The sequence below is a fragment of the Asterias amurensis genome, chromosome 10, assembly GCF_032118995.1.
Source record: "Asterias amurensis chromosome 10, ASM3211899v1".
NCBI classification, from domain to species: Eukaryota; Metazoa; Echinodermata; class Asteroidea; order Forcipulatida; family Asteriidae; genus Asterias; species Asterias amurensis.
The window spans coordinates 20,428,078-20,451,010 of NC_092657.1; the positions used below are offsets into that span (position 1 = coordinate 20,428,078).

General features: G+C 39.4%; 2 protein-coding genes across 2 annotated transcripts in view; both read right to left on the reverse strand.

The window, feature by feature from the left end:
* Positions 1–531: 531 nt before the first annotated feature.
* LOC139943250 (uncharacterized) lies at positions 532–13,787 on the reverse strand. Its single transcript, XM_071940072.1, has 5 exons — positions 13,466–13,787; positions 7,466–8,185; positions 5,528–5,822; positions 1,640–1,677; positions 532–659 (listed from the first exon to the last, which is right to left on the reverse strand). Exons 1-5 carry the CDS (start codon positions 13,785–13,787, stop codon positions 532–534), a joined length of 1,503 nt encoding a protein of 500 aa, XP_071796173.1.
* Positions 13,788–19,876: 6,089 nt separating this feature from the next.
* Positions 19,877–22,933, reverse strand: part of LOC139943164 (uncharacterized) — a 59,580-nt gene continuing 56,523 nt past the window's right edge. The window contains exons 13-15 of the mRNA XM_071939983.1: positions 22,786–22,857; positions 21,444–21,527; positions 19,877–21,083 (exon numbers count right to left, since the gene is read on the reverse strand). Coding sequence (XP_071796084.1) covers positions 19,877–21,083; positions 21,444–21,527; positions 22,786–22,857 — 1,363 coding nt within the window. The remainder of the gene's footprint in view (positions 21,084–21,443; positions 21,528–22,785; positions 22,858–22,933) is intronic.

The window sequence follows — 22,933 nt, forward strand, 5'->3', positions numbered from 1 at the left end:
ACCAATAGTGTCCACTGCATTTAATGCTAACCTGTGGACATCATGTTTTGTGTTACAAAGTACCCAAATGAAATTAAGCTAAGCACTTTTAATGCTATTAGCTGTGTTAAACACAGCATGATTAACCTGAATAAGGTATACCAGCCAAGTTTAAATTTCACTTGATATCATAAAAGCTTACTTGGTAACAAGCAATGAAGAGCTCTCGAGAGTATACAACATTGTGAGTAACGGCTCACTCTGAATTAGAAGTAGTTTTCCATAAAAGTATTTGAAATGGATGTCGAAACCTCAGAATTCGATTTTGAGGTCTCGAAATCAAGCATCTTAAATCACATACTTTCGTGTGATAAGGCTGTTTTGTTTCTTCCGTTATTATCAAGCAACTTCGACGACCAAATGAGTTCAAATTTTCACAAGTTTGATATTTTGTGCATTTTATGTTGAGATACACCAAGTGAGAAGATTGGTCTTTGGCAGTTATCGATGGTATCCAGTGTCTTTTAAAAGCTTACGTCACTGGTCTATTGTTCAATGTATTTTATCAGGTATCTCACAGATAAAAGGAGAGTTCGAGTTATCCATCATGCTGGCGCCATCTTGCTGAGAACCATTAAGGGTGTAGTTGACTAAACTGCCCTCTGCCAATAGAGATATCCCTGCAGAATTAAACGAATTAATAGAGAGTAGCAAGAAATGTTGGACTGTTTAAAAAAAACATTACATATTATGGTGGCATAACATAAGGTGCTTGTTGACCCAATTCACTTGACGTCACCAGGGGGGGGGGGGGGGGGTGGGCAACTTAGTGTACGTTATTCAGTGAAGTGGACATTTTACAGGCAAGGCGGCGTTTACATCTAAACCATACAGTCTACCCGCAGCCCATGTGTTAATAATCATAATTCATTGTAACTGCCGGGTTTTATCTGCAGCATTGAGTGTGTTTTTTCATGCGTGACCCCGGTTTGAATATTTAACCATTTAGCAACTGACCGCCCAGCCACCTAAAGCGATACACTGTATTATGCGGTAGGAGGAAACCTCGCAATAGCTTTTGTTTGTTGAAAATAAGAAACATCAAAACAAAACTAGGTAGTCAATAGTATGTCTACGCATTGGTGAATCCATCTAGTTATTTATAGATCATTATTAAATTGTCTCTTCACAGTTGACTTGACGGCGCTAATGATGATGACATAATTTAGCACTTACCCCAACAAACGCTTATTAGTAAACACAAAGGAAACTGTATTTATCATTCATGATGATATTGTCGAAAACTTATGCCTTCGCAAATAATCAGCATTGAGCCAGATAAAAGCCTTGAAAAGCTGCTATTGTATCCATTTTATCATTATACAAAAATAATCGTCATAAATATTACCGTCGGTTTTTTTTATTGTTCCATTAGTGTAACAGCTTGCTGTTTTTCGTGGGTATGGTGCCCCGACCGCAAAGCCGGCGTCAGTCAATAACGTTGTATTTAGTAACAATGGGGATGCCTTTAGTAGCATAATGTTTTTTCTTGCCATCCTCATTCCACCCCCCCCCCCCATCAGTGCCCCAATGACAGCAATGAATTCCCCCGTGTGTTGGGTTCATGTTTGTAAATGTTTTTTTATGGTCCGCCATCTGCAGATGTGTTTTTGTCTGCTTACGTGAAAGTATTTTCGGCTTTATTGAAGCACTTACCATTAGGTCCATTTAGCTGATCACTCAAGCTGAACATCTTCCCATTATCTGCATTGATAAAACATGCCAAGGTAAATGCACACTTTGTGCAATTTGTAAATTGCTTCTACTTTAACGGTTCTGCCATCTTGTCGCTAATTATGAACTCATTGTATTTCCTCTGATCTATACTGTGCCAGAGAGAAGTTGTTTTGTCTTAAGTTCGTCTGTCCTTGTTTTTGCATGTCTGTCTGTTTGTTGTGTTTCTTTGTCTTTCTGGTTGTTTGTAGCTTCTGCTTATTAAAAAAAGAAAAGCACAAATAAAAGAATCATTGTGTGGTGAAGAGGTTTTCAACTAGTGGTTTAATCCCAACGAGGCCTGTTTCTTGAAAATTTTACCGAGAAGAAGTCGAGGTAAATTATCAAGAACCAGGCCTCGGCGGGTTTAAACCACTAGTTAAAAACCGATTCAACACACTTTGATTCCCATTCAAAAATCCCTTTTCGGTCAAAAAACATCAACACTTTGGGGTCAAAAAGTAAAATAAATGCAAACATATAATATTGTTCAATGATTTCTTTCAACACAATACCCCTCCAGCTATGAAATGGTAAAGCCCTCGGGTAAACAGCTTTTTATAGGGGAATGCTGTGCGAGTCGCGCGTATCGCGTGATGTGTCACAACTGTTTCAACCGTTGCTCTCGACCAGTAGGAATGAAGAAACTGTCTTATAAGCACGGGTGCAAGCTCGCGTATCACGCCCATGTTTCAACACTTTTTACTGGTCATAAACAAAGGTTTATACACACCCACGTCACGCGCTCTCCACCAATAGGAATAGCGAAACTGTCTGAGGTATCTATGAATACTAAACATGTATGCCATGCGTTACTGTTATACTTAAAGCGTTTTTTTTTGTCTTCATCTTCATAGAAACCACTGGCCTCGAGCGTCACTGAGTGACTTTGGACATTAGATATTGGACACTCTTGTAGTTTTGTCTGATTACCTTGCACATCGATATTGGACAATGGACATCCACATAGGTTTGTACGGTGAATGTCTACGTCGTATACATAGAGTTATATATAAGAACTAGAGGGCGCACGAGTGATGCTTCGTGCACAAACGCCACGGGACCGCAAGATGACAAGCGCGTCATTCTGCATGCGCGTCTAATATGAAATACACGTTTGAGGTTTTTTTATTGAACGCTCACGCGATGCTGTTTGTTCAACGTACAAAATGGCCGCACAAACACACGCTGTGAGATAGCTGTTTTCATTGATCTCCATTATACTGACTGGATAGGACATCGCGTCCAAACGCAGGCCGCGCGCGTATTTTTTAAAACGGGTGAAGACCGTTCGTCACACGAAGAGCGTTGTACACTTTTAAACGGAGTTGCTGCAAACAGGGAGAAGTTTTCTTCCTTTTAATTGTCATTTTGGGGATTTAAAATTTTGGAATCGGATCAAACAAACTAAAAATGCTTATGGTGAAGGTGTGCGCGGCTGTTAATCGCCGGAGGAGGGAAAACTGGGTCGGCAAATGGATTGTCTTTCCATAAAAGTAAGTAGGCCTTTGCATTTTGTGTAATGATTCATATTATTATAATATCTAACGTTGCAAATATTAGGCAGGAAATTTAAACTATAATTCATAGAAATAATTATTAAAGGCCAAGTATTTGTTATTTTATCGAGCAATTTTTGTTTTCACTCCGTTACAGATGGTTTTCTGGAATCGACGAGGACGGGAAGCTCGGATTCCGACAATGTGTTCGGCTGACATAATGTGTTCGGCTGACATAATGATATAGCATCAATAATTCAAAGGTTCGGAAAGCGACAAGTATACGAATTCGATAGCATTTAAGACGGTACAGTAATAGAAGTTCGTTGAGAGAATCAGTCGTCCCAGAAATGGCCAGCTTCGTTATTTGTGACCGAAATAAAAGTATTTATTTCTGGCTGAACAGTAAAAAGGTTATGGAAGTTTTGCCGTTGGGATTGTTTTTCACTAAAAGGGTTAAATTCGTTAATGGAGGCAACTCTCAATTATCACATTGTTACCTTTCTTGTCCTTTTCCCTAAATATTAGCGAGTATGTAGTACTCTAGTCTTAGTTTGCATAGGCCTAACCCCTCGAATCTTAAATTATAGGAGCGACTCTTGTTTTGTCTTTAAGTTTATGTGGTTTATTGTCAGTTTCTCAATGAACTGAAAGAATTAAAAAAAACATGTACCTGAATCCCAATACAGTTTCTCGTCCGAGTTTTTGTTTAGAAATGGGTCATTGTCATAATATTAATAGGGCATTTGATTGACAAAAATGTACAGTATCATTAGTTTGCATTTCAATCAGAAACTTTTTCATACTTATCAATGGGCGTGGTCCATTTGATTGGGAAACTTCAGCAAAAATACGATAGCAATATATCAATTAATAATCTCCTTATTATTATTTCTATTCTCAATTTACAAAAATTAGCAAATTAGACGACGCTCTCCTGACCTCTTTGTTAAGTTCCCCAGCAGAAGCTTTAGGAGGAAAATCTACCACAAGTACAACTTTAATTGATAGACTCAAACTCGACCAAGTGCACATTAATTTACCCGTTTGAAGGAATTGCGCCGCCATTGTTCGGCCGCGTGTTTATGCACGCAGCATAGCGCAATGTCCCATCCAGTCAGTATAATGGAGATCAATGGCTGTTTTGCATATAGAAATAGAACCCGGAGAACGCTGAGCTCGACCACCCTCTGTGTCGTCTGTGGACGCGGCGTATCAATACCGCGCAATACGCGCGTATGGCAAAATTATCATCGTGTGACACGCGCGTATGGCAAGATGGCAAGATGTCAGCGCACATAGACCATTTCTAGTGTTTTCATTGGTCAATGATGATGTCATCGTATGGCAAAATTGTATGGCAAAATATTTTGCCATACACGCGTTACGAAAATGGCGTATGCGCGTCCATAAAAATGGTCTCACAACGAAACCGCACGCACAATTAGCCCAATTAGCCAGTCGAATTATTCACTCTGAAAAAAAGACCGCCGCTGTATAAAAACCCACCCGTATTCACTGTGCGTAACATCGCACGACATGATGCCCCCGTACACTATCCGCATGCGTCGGCCGTCAGGCCGACAGCCTTGTAGGGTCTGTGTTGAAGCCACTGACCTCATTACTATAATAAGCGAAGAGTTCCCACGGTCAGCTCATTACCATAATGCCGGCGAAAGACCACACACCACCACTACGGATGCTCAGAGATCATGATAGGCGTGCGTGATTGGACGTCAAAATGAATAATTCATTTGCCTCACATCCTGTGTTGTCTGATAGGTCTGACGAAAGATATACATATTCATGAACTGCATACTAGCATATCAGAGAGCCCCCCAATTTTTTCCACTAGTGGAAATTTTTCAATACAACACATTAAACCCGGAAGTTACAGACCCGACAAGGCTGTCGGCCTGACGGCCTCCGCATGCGGTTACTGGTACGAGTGCGGATGACTTGTGTGCACAGTAGTCGTACGATGTGACAGTATGTATACGGGTGGGCCATGCGGTGTGATCGCACGCACCACGCACATGGTATACGGGTGGGTTTACAGCGAATAATGCGACTGCCTTGAGTTCTTATTTATAACTCTATGGTCGTATATGGGTTTTTAATAGGTATGTACATGAACTAAATGCCTTCATTGTACATCTAGTGTTGTACATTCATGTAGGTTTGTAGATTGAATGTCTACCATGTACATCTGTATTGGATAATATTGGACACTCCCATATCAGTCGACCGTTAATGGTTTTAGCGAAAGTTGATACTTACCATTATAGATCAAGGCAGTGGCAATGTTTGACCCAACCTGAGTTGTACATGCAACGGCCGTCGGACTGACTTGACTTGAACTCATCACCAATGTAGAGCGAACTACATACGTAGAAACATTCGCTGATTGAATCGTGTAGTCATCTCCTGAAGTGTCAAGATTCTCCCAACTATCGGTTTGTTTGTGATACAGACTCCACGTAATGATGGGCTGAGATGGGTAGCTACTAGCCACGCACTCGTACTCCAGACTGTTTTTCATAATCAGATGACGCACTTGTATGTCCCAATCTGTAAACAAAACCACCAAGTCAGTCTTCCGCCGTGTTCAGTTTTCCGTGACTCAGTACGGCACTAACAATTGACTACTTTCGCTTGCTGTGCGCAGGTGTCGCATGACGTAATGGTACCGTATTTGGTCATTCGGAAAACTGACGGCGGAAAGTTGCAACCGCCACACCGGAACGACCCGCTATGATTTCATGAACATACTATACTGCGCGGTAAATAACAGTACTTGATACCGTGGGGTCGAAGCCTGGTTTTTCGAGGTTGTTTATCTGAACCGGCCTCGTGGTTGAAACCTCGAAAAACTTACTTCGACCCCACGGTATCAAGTACTGTTGTGTGCCGTGCAGTATAGTATCTATGCATTTCATGAATTCAGAGCAGGCCGGTGCTTGCGTAAGAGCCTTGGCTCGTTTTGTAACCTAGCTCGTTGATACCTCGAAAAGCCATGCTTCGACCCCACGGTATCAAGTACTGTTATGTGCCGTGCAGTATAGCATCTATGCAGTTCATGAAATGACTTTTCCTTTTACCGATGCAAACTTTATGTTTCTCGGTCAATTTCTGCAAATGAGCAGCCAATTTAACCATCGCGAGAAATCGAATGCTACTGAAAAGGGTCATTCGATTTCGTTTTGTGATTAGTCGAATGTAATGTTGCGTCATTGGATTTAACAAAGCAAACATTCAATTTAACAATTCATCAAAGCAACATTCAAGTTCGCAGACGCTTCTTGGGGCGTATGTGGAATTAAACTGAGTGCTAAAGGAATTCGTCTCGACTCAAAAGTTGAATTGCCGAATTCTGAATTTGAAACGCAGCAGCAACTGGAGAGGCAAAACAGCTTTTAACTCGAACACATGAAAATGAAATTGGCAGCTCATTTTCTGAATTTGACCAAGAAAACATTATATAGGCACTGGACACTGATGGTAATTAATTTAAAAACCTTTTAGCATAATTTGTTTTGGGTAACAAGCAATTGGGAGCTGTTGGTAGTATAAAACATCGTGAGAAACGACTCCATCTGAAGTAACGTAGTTTTCGAGAAAAGAGTAATTTTCCACCTATGTGATTTTGAGACCTCAGATTTTGGTTTTGAGGTCCCGAAATCAAGCATCTGAAAGCACACAAATTTGTTTCACAGCTGCCTTTAATAGGAGAGTTCCAAGTGAGATCAGCGCTCGAATACTGGATGGGGGAGGTGGGGGGGGGGTGGGGTGGCATTGCCCATTATATTAGAGGATTAATAAATATGAGGAATTCGAATTGAATTGAATTGAATAGCAGACATTCGAAAGATAGGTGACTTCATTATTCTGCCATAGAGTAAGTTAAATTTGAAAGCTTGTTGATGTCATTGTCAAAGGCTTTTTTTTACGCAAGCACCGGCCCGCTCTGAATTCACGAACAGCTTTTGGTACTAAACTACACGATACATAACAGTACTTGATATCATGGAGGTCGAAGCATGTTTTTTCGAGGTTGTTTGTTGTACCTCAAACCCTCGAAAAGCCAGGCTTCGACCCCACGGTATCAAGTATGTTCCGTGCAGTGTATCTATGCAGTTTGTGAATTCGGAGCGGGGGTGCTTGCGTAAGGAGCCTTGGACAATGCTAGCTTGTTGATAATTGTTTTTACTCACCGCGTGTTCGACAAGAGTAAATGTTATGTATCTGTTGTTGGGTGAGAAGACCGTCAAAGACCGTCAGATGACTGTAAGAAGCAGAGCCACCATATTTAGTATAATCGATAGCTCGTGTGGCTGCGTTGGATGTGCCTAAGTAGAGCTTCGTTAAACGATCAGAGACGCTTATAGCTCTTGAAGATGCGGTACTCGCGATTGGTACACCGTCAACGAATAATTGAAGAGCGTCATCAACCGTCACATTGCCGATGTCAATAGTTAAAGCCAGGTGAAACCATTTGTTTAGAGGTATCTTTGATTTGTCGTATGCCTTATTGTAAGTGCGTGTCGATGTATGGATAACATACTTAAACATGTTGTTTAAGATAAAGAAAGCAATACCCCTGGCTTTTGATGATTGTCCCCCTGAGGTGATGTAGTACCTTTGTCCAGTAAAGCCCGATGACGTATCTATCTTAAACCATAGAGACCACGTCATAGATTCACAGAGACCCGGGTCAGAGATACAGGTGTCTTTAAAGTCACCAATGTTTAAGAATGAACCTGTTTTAGCATACACGGCGCATGCGTGATCAATGACGTCAGGAGCAGGCACTATTTTAATCAAACTGGTATTTCCGCCGAGTTGGAACCCGTCACCACTTATTGGAACGGAGTCACATGACGAGACGTGGCTCTTCGTAGGACCAAGGGTTCGGTCAAGAATCGGAATAATATCTGCATAACAAAATAAAAACGCAAATCATTAGCTTTTGATTTTATTTTACGTTTATTTTAATATTGCATTTTTTTTCCTTTTTAAACATTAATAAATACCTCTGACAGTTTCGCTATTCCTATTGGTGGAGAGCGCGTCACGTGGTTGTGTATAAACCTTTGCTTATGACCGGTAAAAAGGGTTAATTCATGGGCGTGACATGCGACCTTGCATTTTTTTCTTTTAAGACAGTTTCTTCATTCCTATTGGTCGTGGCAACGGCTGAAACAGTTGTGCCACACTTAAGTGTGTTGAATCGGTTTTCAACTAGTGGTTTAAACCCGCCGAGGCCTGGTTCTTTATAATTTACCTCGACTTCGTCTCGGTAAACATATCAAGTCCAGGCCTCGGCGCGGATTTAAACCACTAGTTGAAAACCTCTTCACAACACATTGAATCCCTTAATAATCCCCGTCAACTTCTTTTTGACTCAACATGTGTAAAGTTAAAACTAAAATACAAAACACCAATATTCTATAGCGACCTCAAATCTTGGTATTGGTCAATGGTTATTTTGGTCTGACTATGACATTAAAGGAACACGTTGCCTTGGGTCGGACGAGTTGGTCTATAAACAGCGTTTGAAACCGTTTGTTATGAAATGCATATGATTGGAAAGATGTTTTAGAAGTAGAATATAATGATCCACACAAGTATCACTCAAAATTGCACGGTTTTCCTTCTACGTCGCGAACTAACACGGTCGGCCATTTATGGGAGTAAAAAATGTGACTCCCATAAATGGCCGACCGTGTTTGTCGACGAGTTAAAAGAAAACCGCGCAATTTCAAGGCATGCTTGTGTAGATAATTGTGTAAAACGTACGTAAAAGAACCCATTGCACTTATCGAGAAGAGAAGAGCTAGCCCCGGTATTTCTAGTTTTATTGGCAGCTTATTGCACCGTAGTCTCCACACATTGCAGGAATTAAAGTTAGAATACATTGAACGTAAGTGACGGATTATGCGCGCTATTAAAGCCATTGGACCCTTTCGGTAAACACAGTATTGTATTGTCCAAGGTCCACACTTCGTGGATCACAACTTCTATATAAAATAAAAAAAAACTGTGAACATTAAGGCTCAATCGGTCACCGAAGTCGGAAGAAAATAAAGGGAAAACCCAGCCTTGCTTCCGCACGTTTCGCCGGGTTATGACATGTGTTTAAAATAAATCCGTAAATAAATAAATTCGATTTCGAGAATTGATATTGTTTTACTGTTTTCTCAAAAAGTAAAGCATCTCATGGAATAATATTTCAAGAGAAGTCTTTCACTATTACCTTCTGTAAACTCTGTAAGTTATTCGTAAATCTGTGAGCTTTTTCTGTACCGAAAGGGCCCAATGGCTTTAAGTCTCGTCTCATTATTAACATTATGAGCCGTTAATCAAGAGATATTAATAGCAAGACACATAATCAAGTACAGGCCAAGCTTTACATGTACACTAAATAAGTGAAAACAATACAGACAAAGTAATTATTAAATTATTGATTGTAATATTATACAAATATTGACTGCTTCGAGTGCTATTGTTAAAACTATGACTCCCTCGGTGATCCCCGGAGCGTTCTATTTTCCCTGGGCGAAGATAGAACGCTACGGGGATCACCGAGGGAGTCATAGTTTTTAACCATTGCACGAGTAAAAGCAGTCAATATTTGTTTTATAACACCCCAAACATTTCTAAATACTGTACTATTATTATTAAGTTACAGACCTGAATGCTACAAACCACGGACGACGCGAATACAGATTGCAAACATTTTTACTGTGCTGCATGTAGTGTCGTGCAATCCGAAATGGTTACAGGCTATTAAATTTATCATCCTCGTAAACGCAACGGACGTCTGGGTACTGCACGCCGTGTGCTAGTCTTCGGACTAGCGCATGGCAAACCGACGCACTATCACACGGCCGTCGTCTAGCAAAACTAAGACATGTCATGTGACGCGCTCTAAACCAATGAGCGGGCAGAATACTTGCAAGGGGTGTTATAATATGGAAATATTGACTGCTATGAGGGGCAGTTGAAATTATAGGCCCAAGGTGATGTCAAAACCATCGCTTCGGGCATAGTCATGGTTTTGACATCACCGAGGGCCTATAATTTCAACTGTTCCCTGAATATTAAGCAGTCAATATTACTTTTATATACCAAATAATATAGATTCTTCTAATCTGATTGGTTAAAAGATTTCATGAACTGGGGCTTGATTTTGAAATGTATAATAAAGTGTAATAACTGACCAAAATATTGCTTCGTGTTTTTCATTTCGCATTCACGGGTAAAATATACCAATCCAACACCACTGGATAACAATCCAAGTACGAGAGAATAGATGCCGCCGACAGCAAAAACACAAAGCAGCTGATAAAATACGCCGTAAAAATCTTTGAAGACTATCTAAAGCTCATTAACAACCACATGAAATTAACCTGATGTTTTTGTTGCCGTAGATGAAATCTTGCTTCAGCCATTAATTTACGTTGCGAGTTTGGCATGAACACAAACAATTAAATTTCCCACACAAACAACTACGTTGAAAGGTCGTCTGCGAATAAAGGTCACAGCTATAGTTCATGTAGTTCGCGCCGTGAAACGACGAACGTATACAACGCATCAAACACTTGCGCGACCTACATGTAGGAATACAGTGTGTTGAGACGGATCCATTATTTACCAGGGCATAGTCGATAGTCAATATGACGTCATCTTGAAAGAAAAAGCTGGCATAGCTATTTCCATGACTCCCTTTTTAACCAATAAGATTCGAGGATTCTATATGTGAGGTATATAACATAAGTTATCACACAAGCGCGAGTGGAATACGGAGAAATATGGCGCTTCTGCGTCCCATATCCAACGAGGCCGAAGGCCGAGTTGGATATGGAACGCAGATGGCTATGTTTTTTCGTATTTTCACGAGCGCGCGTGTGATAACGTATTTATCTTCAAGCAAACTTGGCGCGTGACATAGAACACACAATACGCATGGTAGTGATATTAGCCGTGCAATATAGGTTTTTATCACCACTCCATTCAGCGAATCTGATTGGAGGATTAGTGCGCACTTGAAGATAAATAGCTGTTATCCACTCAAGGCTAGGGCGTTTATATATCAGCCATTTGGCAAAAATTATGAAGCAAAGTAAGGTTTTAGATGCAAATTTTATCCTAAAACATCAATTTATTAAATGGACTTTGTAGACATCCTCATTCCGGTCTGATGGGTGTGTTCGTCTTTTCGGAAGCCTTTTAGACACTGGACAATATTGGTAAATACCAGTCTCCTCACTTGGTGTATCTCAACATACGCCTAAAATAACAACCCTGTGAAATGTTGAGCTCGATTGGTCGTCGGAGTTGCGAGATAACTATGAAAGAAAAAAACACTCTTGTCACACGAAGTTGTGTGCTTTCAGATGCTTGATTTCGAGACCTCAAATTCTAAACTTGAGGTCTCGAAAACTACGTCACTTCAGAGGGAGCCGTTTCTCACTATGTTTTATACTATCAATCTCTCCCCATTACTCGTTACCAAGTAAGGTGTTATGCTAATAATTATTTTGAGTAATAACCAATAGTGTCCACTCCCTTTAAAGGAACTGGACACTATTCTCAAAATATGTGTTAGCTTAAAAACTTACTTGGTTACGAGCAATTTTGAAGTAGCGTAGTTTTGAAGTAGCGTAGTTTTTGAGAAAGTAGCATTCTTATTGAATTGAATTGGTTTCGAAACCTCAGCTGATGTCTCTAACTCAAACATCTGAAAGCACACAATTTCGTGTGACAATGGTGTTTTTTATTCCATTATTCTCTCGCAACTTCGACGACCAATTGAGTTTAAAATTTCACAGGTTTGTTATTTTATGAATAATTGTATTGAGATACACCAAAAGTTCACAAAGAGTCTACTCTGTACCAGAAAATATCGTACTTTCGATTTGTTACCACTACTAACAATTTGCATCTTTAACATATATATTTGTTTTCATATCATACTCACGAAAAATTGTAAACCAAAATATTTAAATTTGGTTGCGAAAATTTACTTTTGAACGCCTGGAAGTAAAACTTACTAGGAAGGTCAAGTGATCTTTTAGAACTACTTTTTGGTTTAAAAAGATCACGTGACCTTTGTTTTTGTAAAAATGCTCAGAAAAAAACCCAGCAACATTTTTTTTTAATATTTGTTTTAGGGAAGGTTATTCTCTAGTTCTGCATTGAAGACCTTGACAGTCAGTCAGTGGGAGATACCGCGACCGGTCTCCCCACCCACTGCACGCCGTTCTACTGCCGTGTAGCACGGCAGAACGTGCCCCGCTACACGGTGTCAAACTATCACAAGTTTGCGCTAAACTCCGCTTTTCTGTCGAATGTATTCACCATTTACTAATATTATTCAGTTCGACACGGCAAAGGTTCGACACGTTAAGCGCAGGCCCAAGATACGTCGCTGCAAAATTAATTACAGTAAAACACAAAGTGTATCTAGATGAAGGAAAACAAAAATGACAAGAAACAAAAAATTGTCTGAGATCACAGATTTACATAAACTTACACGGTCGTATGATGACGACACTATAAATAATCCTTTTCAACATTTCTGTTTGAAATGTCATGTTTGGTGAGAGATATATAAAAAATAATTCCCCGTTTGGAGTTTATCGGTCAGTGAGCGTTTTTACTGATTTTTGTTGATCAATTTCATGCGAAAGTAATCGGTTTGTTTTCCCATCAATTTCTCGTGACCCAGATGTCAGTTTATGAACATCAACAACTGTTTTGTTACTAACAACTATGTATTATTCATTTAAAGGCAGTGGACGCTATTGATAATTACTCAAAATAATGATTAGTATAAAACCTCACTTGGTAACGAGTAATGGAGAGAGATTGATGGTATAGAACATTGTGAGAAACAGTTCCCTCTGAAGTGAAGTAGTTTTCGAGAAAGAAGTTATTTTCCACGAATTTGATTTCAAGACCTCAAGTTTAGGACTTGAGGTCTCGAAATCAATCATCTAAACGCACACAACTTCGTGTTACAAGGGTTATTTTTATTTCTGAATTATCTCGCAACTTCTATGACTGATTGAGCTCAACTTTTCACAGGTTTGTTATTTTATGCATATGTTGAGATATACCAACTGTGAAGGCTAGTCTTTGACAATTACCAATAGTGCCCACTGCCTTTAAGATACAATTTTGATTATGGGCAAACAGTTTTCACTTACCAATAACTGCCTTGGTGGTATTCTTTAACCAGACCCGTCTCGGAATATCGGTCGAGGGCAGACTGGCGATGATCTTGTCCATGTACTCCACGATGAAGGTGAGTTCCTCAAGGGTCGATACTGTGGCCAGTTCAGCAACATGTCCAGTGTGGCTGAACTGCTTACAGAACATCTCAGCTTCATCGTAGGAGAGGTTCTGAGGGAAATATCGGTAGCAATAGTTCCCATTCTCCATCCATTGGAACGGGCATGGTGAGCAGGATTGGCTCAAACCAAAAACGGCTGATACTAAAGCTATGGTTAAAAGAAACCAACTACACATTGTACGTGGTATTGGTAATCAACGATGAAGTTGGTGATATAGTTTTGTTGCACTCGGTTTATTAACAAAACTGTTTCGATTGCAATTCAGTTCCCTTCTTGTGCAAATGGTCTGCAGCCACAGAGTGCTAGACATTATCTGCTAGCTGTTTTAAAGGCTGGCTCTCCTGACGTTTGCAAAATGGGGGTGATCGGCATGCATCGACATCACTCATGCATGACATATTAATATTTAACTGTTTACCTAATGGACCCCCCTTAATAACTTATAGAGGGCAAGGACGTTTCCGTATGGGAACGGTTTCAAGGGGCACCGAGGCCAAGACAAGGGCGACAGAGGACGTGGTCCCCGGGGCCTTAGTGACACTTCAAGCATAAATACTGAAAAACTCCAACTTGAGAGAAAACCGACTTCCAGAAAATTTTTAGGGAGGTACTAAAAATACCATCCCCTTTTTCAGCATCAACTAAAGACACACCTGTTCACACTTGCTTTACCTACCATTTTGAGAATTCTCTCTTTTCCATCTTGTCCAACGCCTTTGAATGGTTTAATATCATAATTGAAGTGCGTCTTTACCACATGCAGTATTATTGTTAATTCACCTACACGTAATGCTCTTGTTAAATCGCTCCATTATTTTTTTGAGTGAACAAGCTTACGTAATACATACAAACGATTGACTTAAGATTTAAACATTATCGCGCCATTCGTGCAAAATAATGGAGCGATTTAACAATAGCATGACGTCACAGGGGTGGGTTAATTCCGTAGAGCCATATATATATTGACATATATAGCTATATGGTTAAAGGAACACGTTGCCTTGGATCGCACGAGTTGGTCTTTGAAAGGCGTTTGTAACCGTTTTTTAAGAAATGCATATGGGTAGAAAGATGTTTTAAAAATAGAATACAATGATCCACACAAACATGCCTCGAAATTGCACGGTTTTCCTTTTACCTCGTCGATTAACACGGTCTGCCATTTATGGGAGTAAAATTTTTGACTCCCATAAATGGCCGACCGTGTTAGCTCGCACAGTAAAAGGAAAACCACGCAATTTCGAGGCAAACTTGTGTGGATCATTGTATTCTAATTTTAAAATATCTTTCCAACCATATGCATTTTATAAAAAACGGTTACAACACGTTTTTTATAGACCAACTCGTCCGATCCAAGGCAACGTGTTCCTTTAAAGGGAAGGTACACGTTCGCAAAATATTACAAACCAGTCTTCTCACTTGCTGATCCCATCATAACCAAAACCATTATTTTAGTGAGAAATTACTTCTTTCTCAAAAACTACGTCACTTCAGAGGGAGTCGTTTCACGCCATTCGTTGATACGCGCTCCTCGGGCATTACATATACAGAAAAAAAAACGAAAGGACACCAAATTTGTTATATTAATACCATTTATTGTACTCAAAATGTATCTCAGTGTTTACTGTTTTGACATAGTTTAACATTCCGTGGAAATATTTAAAGTAGTAGAATGTACGTACAGTGCTTTTGTAGATTTAGCATTGTATTGTGCATATTGAACTATCTATAGTTGAGGTTTAAATCCATTATATACTTTCGGTAAACAGTATTGTCCAAGTCCATCACTTCGTGTATCACAACTTATATATGTGACAGGTATAAAACATGCCCCCCTTATTTTTTTTGGTTTAATCAACTTTAGTTTCCTCCTATAACTAATTATTTTGTTAATCGAGTGCCCTCAACGTCAGGTTTTGGGGTGCTCCCATAATTCCTATGAAGACAGACAGCCCTGATTTCGCTTGTCTTCATATTTCAGGTAAATTTCCCCTTTTTGTATTACATATTTCTATTTCTAAAGTTGTTTAAGTTGTTTATCTAAAATAACAATCCTGTGGAAATTTAGGCTCAATCGGACATCGGAGTCGGGAGAAAATAACGGGAAAACCCACTCCTGTTTTCGCGCGTTTCGCCGTGTCATGACATGTGTTAACGAGAATGTATATTGTTTTACCGTTTTCTCAAAAAGTAAAGCATTTAATGGACTAATATTTCAAGAGAAGTCTTTCACCATTACCTTCTGTAAACCCTGTAAATTATTTGTAAATCTGTGAACTTTTTTTTTTCTGTACCGAAAGGTTCCAATGGCTTTAAGGTCACAATTCCATTCCCCTCGTTTATCAATGGTTGTTGAACCGGTATGTCTGGCTGGGAGACTGAACATGTTTAAATACACTGGCGACTTTTGTAATTGTGAAAGACCGGTATTCTCACTTGGTGTATCTCAACTTATGCTTATAATAACAAACCTTTGTGAATTTGAGCTCAATTGGTCGTCCAAGTTGTTAGAGAATGGTTGAAGAAAAAACACCCTTGTCGCAAGTATTAGCTGTGTGTTTCCAGATGCTTGATTTCACAACCTCAGCTGTGGTCACGAAACCAAATATTTTACAGTGAACTCAAAAACTGCGTTACTTCAGAGAGAGCCATTTTTCACAATATTTTTATATATATTTTTTATGCTATCAACAACTCTACATAAAAGCTCGTTACCAAGTAAGCCGTTATGCGAACAATTATTATTTTGAGAAAATACCAGCTAGGCCTCGTGCCCAATTCCTTGATTCGGGCGAGGTTTTGCGCGGAGCACTTAGAGTAAATTTATGTTGAGTCGTGGTAGTTCAGAGCAAATAAAAATGTTCGTAATGTCGAGTCCGTTTGTCTCGCTGTCCTTCCTTTGTGGTCCACTCTAGTGACCGTCGACTTTTGAACGCTAGGTGGCAGCAGACTAACCAGGTAAAGTTCTATTGTTTACGTAGTTCTGAGCATGCGCAAATTACCGAGAACAATGGAACTACCTATTTGTGTCCGTTGCAATCTATCGTCCTAAAAAAACAAATCGGGTCCGTAAAGCCCGGTTCATACTTCCTGCGAATGCGAATGCGAAGCGAATTTGACGTGAATTTGACGTCACACCCTTCTTTCGCAGCGACTATTCGCAAGAGAGTAGAGCAGAGGGCAACTGCTGCGAATTGTTCGTTGCGAATTTGTGACGTCAAGATTCGCTTCGCATTCGCATTCGCATGAAGTATGAACCGGGCTTAACGCACTGTTTCCACGTTGGCGTAAATGTGGTTTGTACATTCGGATTTTATTTATTTTTTACTTTGGGGAAGCTTATATAAATGATATTATACCTTATGCATTGAAGTCATCCAGCCGTCATCTTAGAGGAAAAACGGTGACGAAACAATCGAGACGCACAGATTTGTACGCGCGGCGCACAGTATTTGCCAATGAACAACCTCCTTTTGACCTCTAGGTGAGGGCGCCCTACTGAAATGACGTCATGTGCATAAGGTCTATATAAAAAAAAAATGTGACGAGGTATAAAGTTGTAATTGGATACTGGTAACAGTCTTATAGGCTCGCAACAGCCGTCGGTACAGTAAAGAGTCGTCGTGTCAGCACATTGTCGTCAATTTTGGTTTAAAGTCTAACTCATGAATAAGGGGACGGGAATCGTTTGATAATTATAATAATATTGTCAAAGACCAATATTCTCACGTGTATCCGAACATAATGCATACAGTATAAAACCTGTAAAAATTGAGGCTCAATAAGTCATCGAATTTGCAATAATTAAAGAAAGAGCACCCTTGATACAATACTTCGTGTGTATGCATAATAAAAGGACTCCAACTGATGTATTTTATTATTTGAGTGAGAAATTACCTCTTTCTCACAAACTATGGGAGCCGTTTCTCAAAATGTTTTTTTTTTATTTTTTTTAATTTTTTTATCAACAGTTCTCTACTGCTCGTTACTAAGTTAATTTGAGTAATTTGTCGTGCCCTTAGACACAATCGATAGCTACTGAACATTATTATTAACATAATATTTTACTTGGTAACGAGTTAAGGGGAGCTGTTGATGTATACAATATTGTGAGGAACGGCTCCCTCTGAAGAAACGTTTATTTCGAGAAAGAAGTAATTTTCCACGAATTTTATTTAGAGACCTCAGAATAAGAATTTGAGGTCTCGAATTCTAAAAGCAAACAACTTCGTGTGACCAGGGTGTTTTTTTCTTTCATTATTACCTCGCAACTTCGACGACCATCTGAGCTCAAATTTTCACAGGTTTGTTATTTTATGCAAATGTTGAAATACACTAAGTAAGATACTTGTATTGACCAATAGTGTCCAGTGTCGTCAAAGCAAACATTGAACCACGGTGAAACCCAATACATTTGTAAACGCGTGAGATTTGTACAATCCATTGCAGCTGTCACTGTTATCATTTAAAAGTTGTCAGTAACTGTCCGTCAGTCAGGTTTGTCCACAACTATCAAAATGGTTTTGTTTGTAAAAGCTTGCGTACATCAACATTGTGTGCAACTCTTCGACCATTATTTGATTCATTATTTTTGGTTGTCTTATAATTTAACTGAACCACTGCGGCATGTCATTGCAGTTGTGAACACCGGATTCAAACTCTGGTGTTTCTGATGATCAGTAGAGTGTGAGCTCGATTCCTTTACGACAATTGTGTCCTTAAAGGCACTGTACACGTTTGGTAATTGTCGAAGACCATTGTTCTCACTTGGTGGATCCTATCTTAAGCATGAAATAACAACCATGTGAAAATTTGGGCTCAACCGGTCATCGAAGATGCGAGAAAATAATGAAAGTAAACAAAAAAAAAAACATGTAGGACGAATTTTGTGCTTTCAAATAGAAATACAATTATCTAGCTTAAGGTTTTTGTTTTTATATTTGAGTGAGAAATTACTTCTTTCTCAAAACTATGTTATTTCAGAGGGGGTCGTTTCCCACAATGTTTTATACTAACAACTGCTCTCCAATGCTCGTTACCAAGTCAGTTTTAAAGGTAATACTTGCTTTGAGTAATTAACCAACGTGTACCTTCCATTTAACAAATACACTTAACCATGATGCTTCGTCCTTGGGCTGCATGGACGTAATATAAAGCCGTTGGTCCAATGTGGTGTGTAAATGCACGTATAAACCCAGTTAAAAGAGGAGGGGTTTTCCCCGAGTTTCTACACAGCACTTGTAACTGCTACGGTGCGTTAAATTAAAGTAGTAGTCTCATATACTCCAAACGTAGCCCAACATACCTTAAACAGGAAATTACTTTGTGAGCACCAACGTACAACAAACATAACATCGAATAATAATGATGTTTGTTTCGCCAGAGATCCTGATTTAGATCACACGTGATCTGCAAAACAAACACAACCATTCTGCACCTCCGATTTCACAAAACTCTTCTTAACTTAAGACTAATCTTAAGACTTTAGGACGAGTCCAAACCCTGCACTGTAGCATGCATACCTTAAGATTAATCCTAAGTTAGGACGAGTTACTCGTCCTAACTCCTTACTCTTTGTGAAATCGACCCCAGGTTCGCGATTTACGCCAGAAACCTGCCTTGAGCATTCGTCAGAATCCTTTCAAATGAACCGTTGACCTCGCTTTCATTTCACTTGGAGATTCGCAGTCGTATTCTATGTACATGTATACTATAAACAACCTTACTTTCATGCCACACGCATGGTAGAGCGCTGGCACATTAATCCGCCGGAGTCAATGGGTCAATAGACCTTTATCATGATGCCTCCGAGCTCCATATTGGTCATGTTCCTCGTTTCATATAACAATAATTAATGCTTACAATCATTTTAGAAATAGGAACCAGACTATTTTGCTCTTCCAGCCTCGGTTTGGTAACATTGATATCAATGGGGAAAAATCAAGATGGCTGCACCATGATACAGGTCTCTATAGCAAGACTTATCAAAGTCAGCCATGTACACGACTGTTTGTATAGACGATGTGACCTCTGACGTCACACGGAAACCATAACATGATTCGCGCGCATACCGCCGGGCAAAACCTTTGTGTTTTGGCAGCCAGCTAGAAATTCGAAAATGTACGCAATCTTACTATGACTACGCAAATCAGTGCCCGGCGAAACATGACGTATTATAGTGTTTTGTCAACAGAGGGCGGTTTGAATGCAAACATAGGTCACATCGTGTTTACACACAAAGCATTTTTGTGATACTATTTGTTACTATAAGAATGACTGTGTCCCTGATCTACTACTCCGTCCTGCTTGTGTATCTTTGGTCTGACTAGTTAATGGCTTCATCCGCACCGAGTCGACTAAACCACCAGGGCTACGGACATTACAACAGTTCAACGACACCGCATTGGCGTTGGAGACGGTGTAGAGGTACGGGTTAATCGCTGAGTTGATCGGTATAACAAAGACAACAACCCACGCGTACGTCTCGTCTGGTATGTCTACGGCACCAGACTGTGATAAAATCCCCATGATGATTACAGGCATCCAACAACAGAAGTCAGTACCGACAATAAGGAGCATGCGCGTTGCCATGGTCATCTCCCTCCTGCGGTGCTCTCTATCCTTCCTCTTATGCAACTTCTTCGCTGGTAACTTTATAATCACTACGAATGCTATTGCAATGTAGCATCCCATGACTACCAGGCAACAGGCAAAGTTTATTCCGAGGTAGACGGTGGCTGAGAATATCCAAGATGGCTCCGCTTGTTGCGTAATTGTTCGATTTAGGGGTACCCCTAGCAATGTGTTGTTGTGGGAGACAACTTTGGGTTTCACAACAAGAGGGAGGCCTACGCATACGTCATACAGACCGTAGAATGTTTCATTCTTATCGTTACGCATGTCTTGAAGAAATAGAGGAGGGACGCTGATTATTAAGGAGATTGCCCATAGGATGACGCTCGCCATTCGGGCAGACTCTAACCGCAGCCATTTCTTCCCAAAAGGGAATACTACACATAAGAATCGATCAATGCTGATCATGGTGATGAAAAACACTGATGCTTCGGAGCTCAGCATTGAGAGGAAACCAGCGAACTTGCACAGATGGCCCGATTTCCATTCGGGCGCATGAAGAAAGTAATCATCCTTGAAGTGTACATCCGCTCCGGCGACTATCACCATGTATAATCCCATGATCAGATCCGAAACAGCCAGATTGAGAATCAGGACCGATTGCGAACGCTTTCCTGAATCCTTCATGTTTAATCTCCACATGATTATCCCGGCGTTGCCGATGAGGGCGCTAATGCCGAGGCACCAAATGAACACCCGTAGTACAGAGTTGTGCATGATACGGTTACAGCTCAAGTATGGTATTTCTTCGTCAAGTTTGTTAGATGGAAAACATAGCTCAATTATTCCATTTGTTTTGTAATCGAGTAGACAGCACATCTTTGGATCATCGACGATTCTACAAATAAATAAATAAACAAAACAAAAATCAGATTTTTTTTTTACATATCATTTTGCGCTTGAAGAAAAGAGGCAAGCAAAATTAATGCATTTCTTTTTCACTTTTCTACTTTAAACATTAACATTATGAAAATGTATGGCGCAGAAAAAAATGACATAACGGTAATTTAGAGTATTCCACTTTTAATTGAACACTACATACTTTATGTAAAGTAAACTCTTCACTAATGACCATTATACGTTAGGTGACAGCAAACAAACCACGCTGGTATCCTGTGTGCTGCCACCAACCGTCCTCCAACTAACTATTTTTCGGGAAACCAGCTGTGTTTTACGCCTGATTAACATTCATACTTACAAAGACATGAGGTGTTGCAAATGTTCAATTTCATTTTTCTTCACTTGAAATTCTTGAACTTGGTTCGGTCTTCTCCTCATATTCCTAAGAAACAAAATAAATGTACACGTTTATTGTTAAGTTATCTTAAAGATGCTATGTCAGATCTTTGGCCGAATTGACCAAAATGTTTTGATTTAAAATTCAATAGGTATTTTGATGGGGTCGAGCAAGTTACAAGCTTTCATTGAGCCATTGCTTCAAAAAGTCCGCCAATTATTAGTAGCAGTGAAATAAAGTGCTCAAAATTAGTTTTTGTCGGGATCCCGAAAATTTATCACGTGACCAATTCTTATGTGTTTTACAAGAAACGTTTTAAATTGTTGTCATGGTTCCTGACCATTAAAAGTAAAAGTAAAACCTGTTTTTCGTTAGAGCGGGTGATACTCTTTGAAATACCATTCACTCAAAAAAAAAAAATCTATTTTTTAATGTTTGAGGCCAAAAATCTGACATAGCATCTTTTTAAGTAAACATTGTGCACATCAGTCGGTATTTCATCTTAGTTGGATCTTGCGTTTGTTGTATTTTTGTAATTGTGACTTTGTAGTATTTTAATAAACACAAAAATAAAACGTTGTTCACTGGAATGATTTAGCCTTCAAGCAATCAGTTTTGATTGTAAGATAATGATAATTACCAGAAATATCTTTAGGCTAACTTTGTAATTCAGTCAAAAACTCAATGACAAAAGGTAAAAACAAACCACATTCAACTCTGAGCAACGACATTTTAATAAAAGTTGTTAGTTTTTTGCCCCATTGAACTTGTTATAGATTTTATTAGATTTTCAGGGGAAAAGAAACAATTTAATTGGAAAATAGTTGACACTTTGAAACAAGCTACCCACCCACATTCAAGCAGCTCCTTCATCGGACACTTTCAAATCTCACCTTAAAACCCATCTGTTTTGTCAATCTGGTTATAGCACTTAAAACAAATCCGTATTTAGCGCTCTAAAATGTTGTATATTTGGTTTGCGGTAACACCATGTGTGTATCTACTTGCCAGGTATAGAGTTTGTTCTAAGAGAACTGTCTTGCTTTATTCTACTACCGCGGAGTAGATTTATCGGATGTTCGGGCGACTTCTCAGTTCTGAAAAGAACTGTCCTGCTTTTTAACTATAACCAGGGCGGATGGTATAGAAAAAATACCGGACTACTAAAAATGTTATAATCATTATTTATTTTAATTATTATTAAAAAACAATGCACAAAATTGCATTTAAAAATAGTGCATTAAATTGAATTTGAAAGATGATACGTGTTCAAAACAAACTGTTTTATGCGTTTTAAACTTACAGAATTTCGAGACTTTCGAGCCCGTTGAAAGCACCAGGCTTCACCTCTGTCCACGGACTCCCGCCGATATCCCTATGTGAGTCAATAAATAAGAAACATAACTAGCTGTTAAAAGGAAGGTACACGTTTGGTAATTACTCAAAACAAA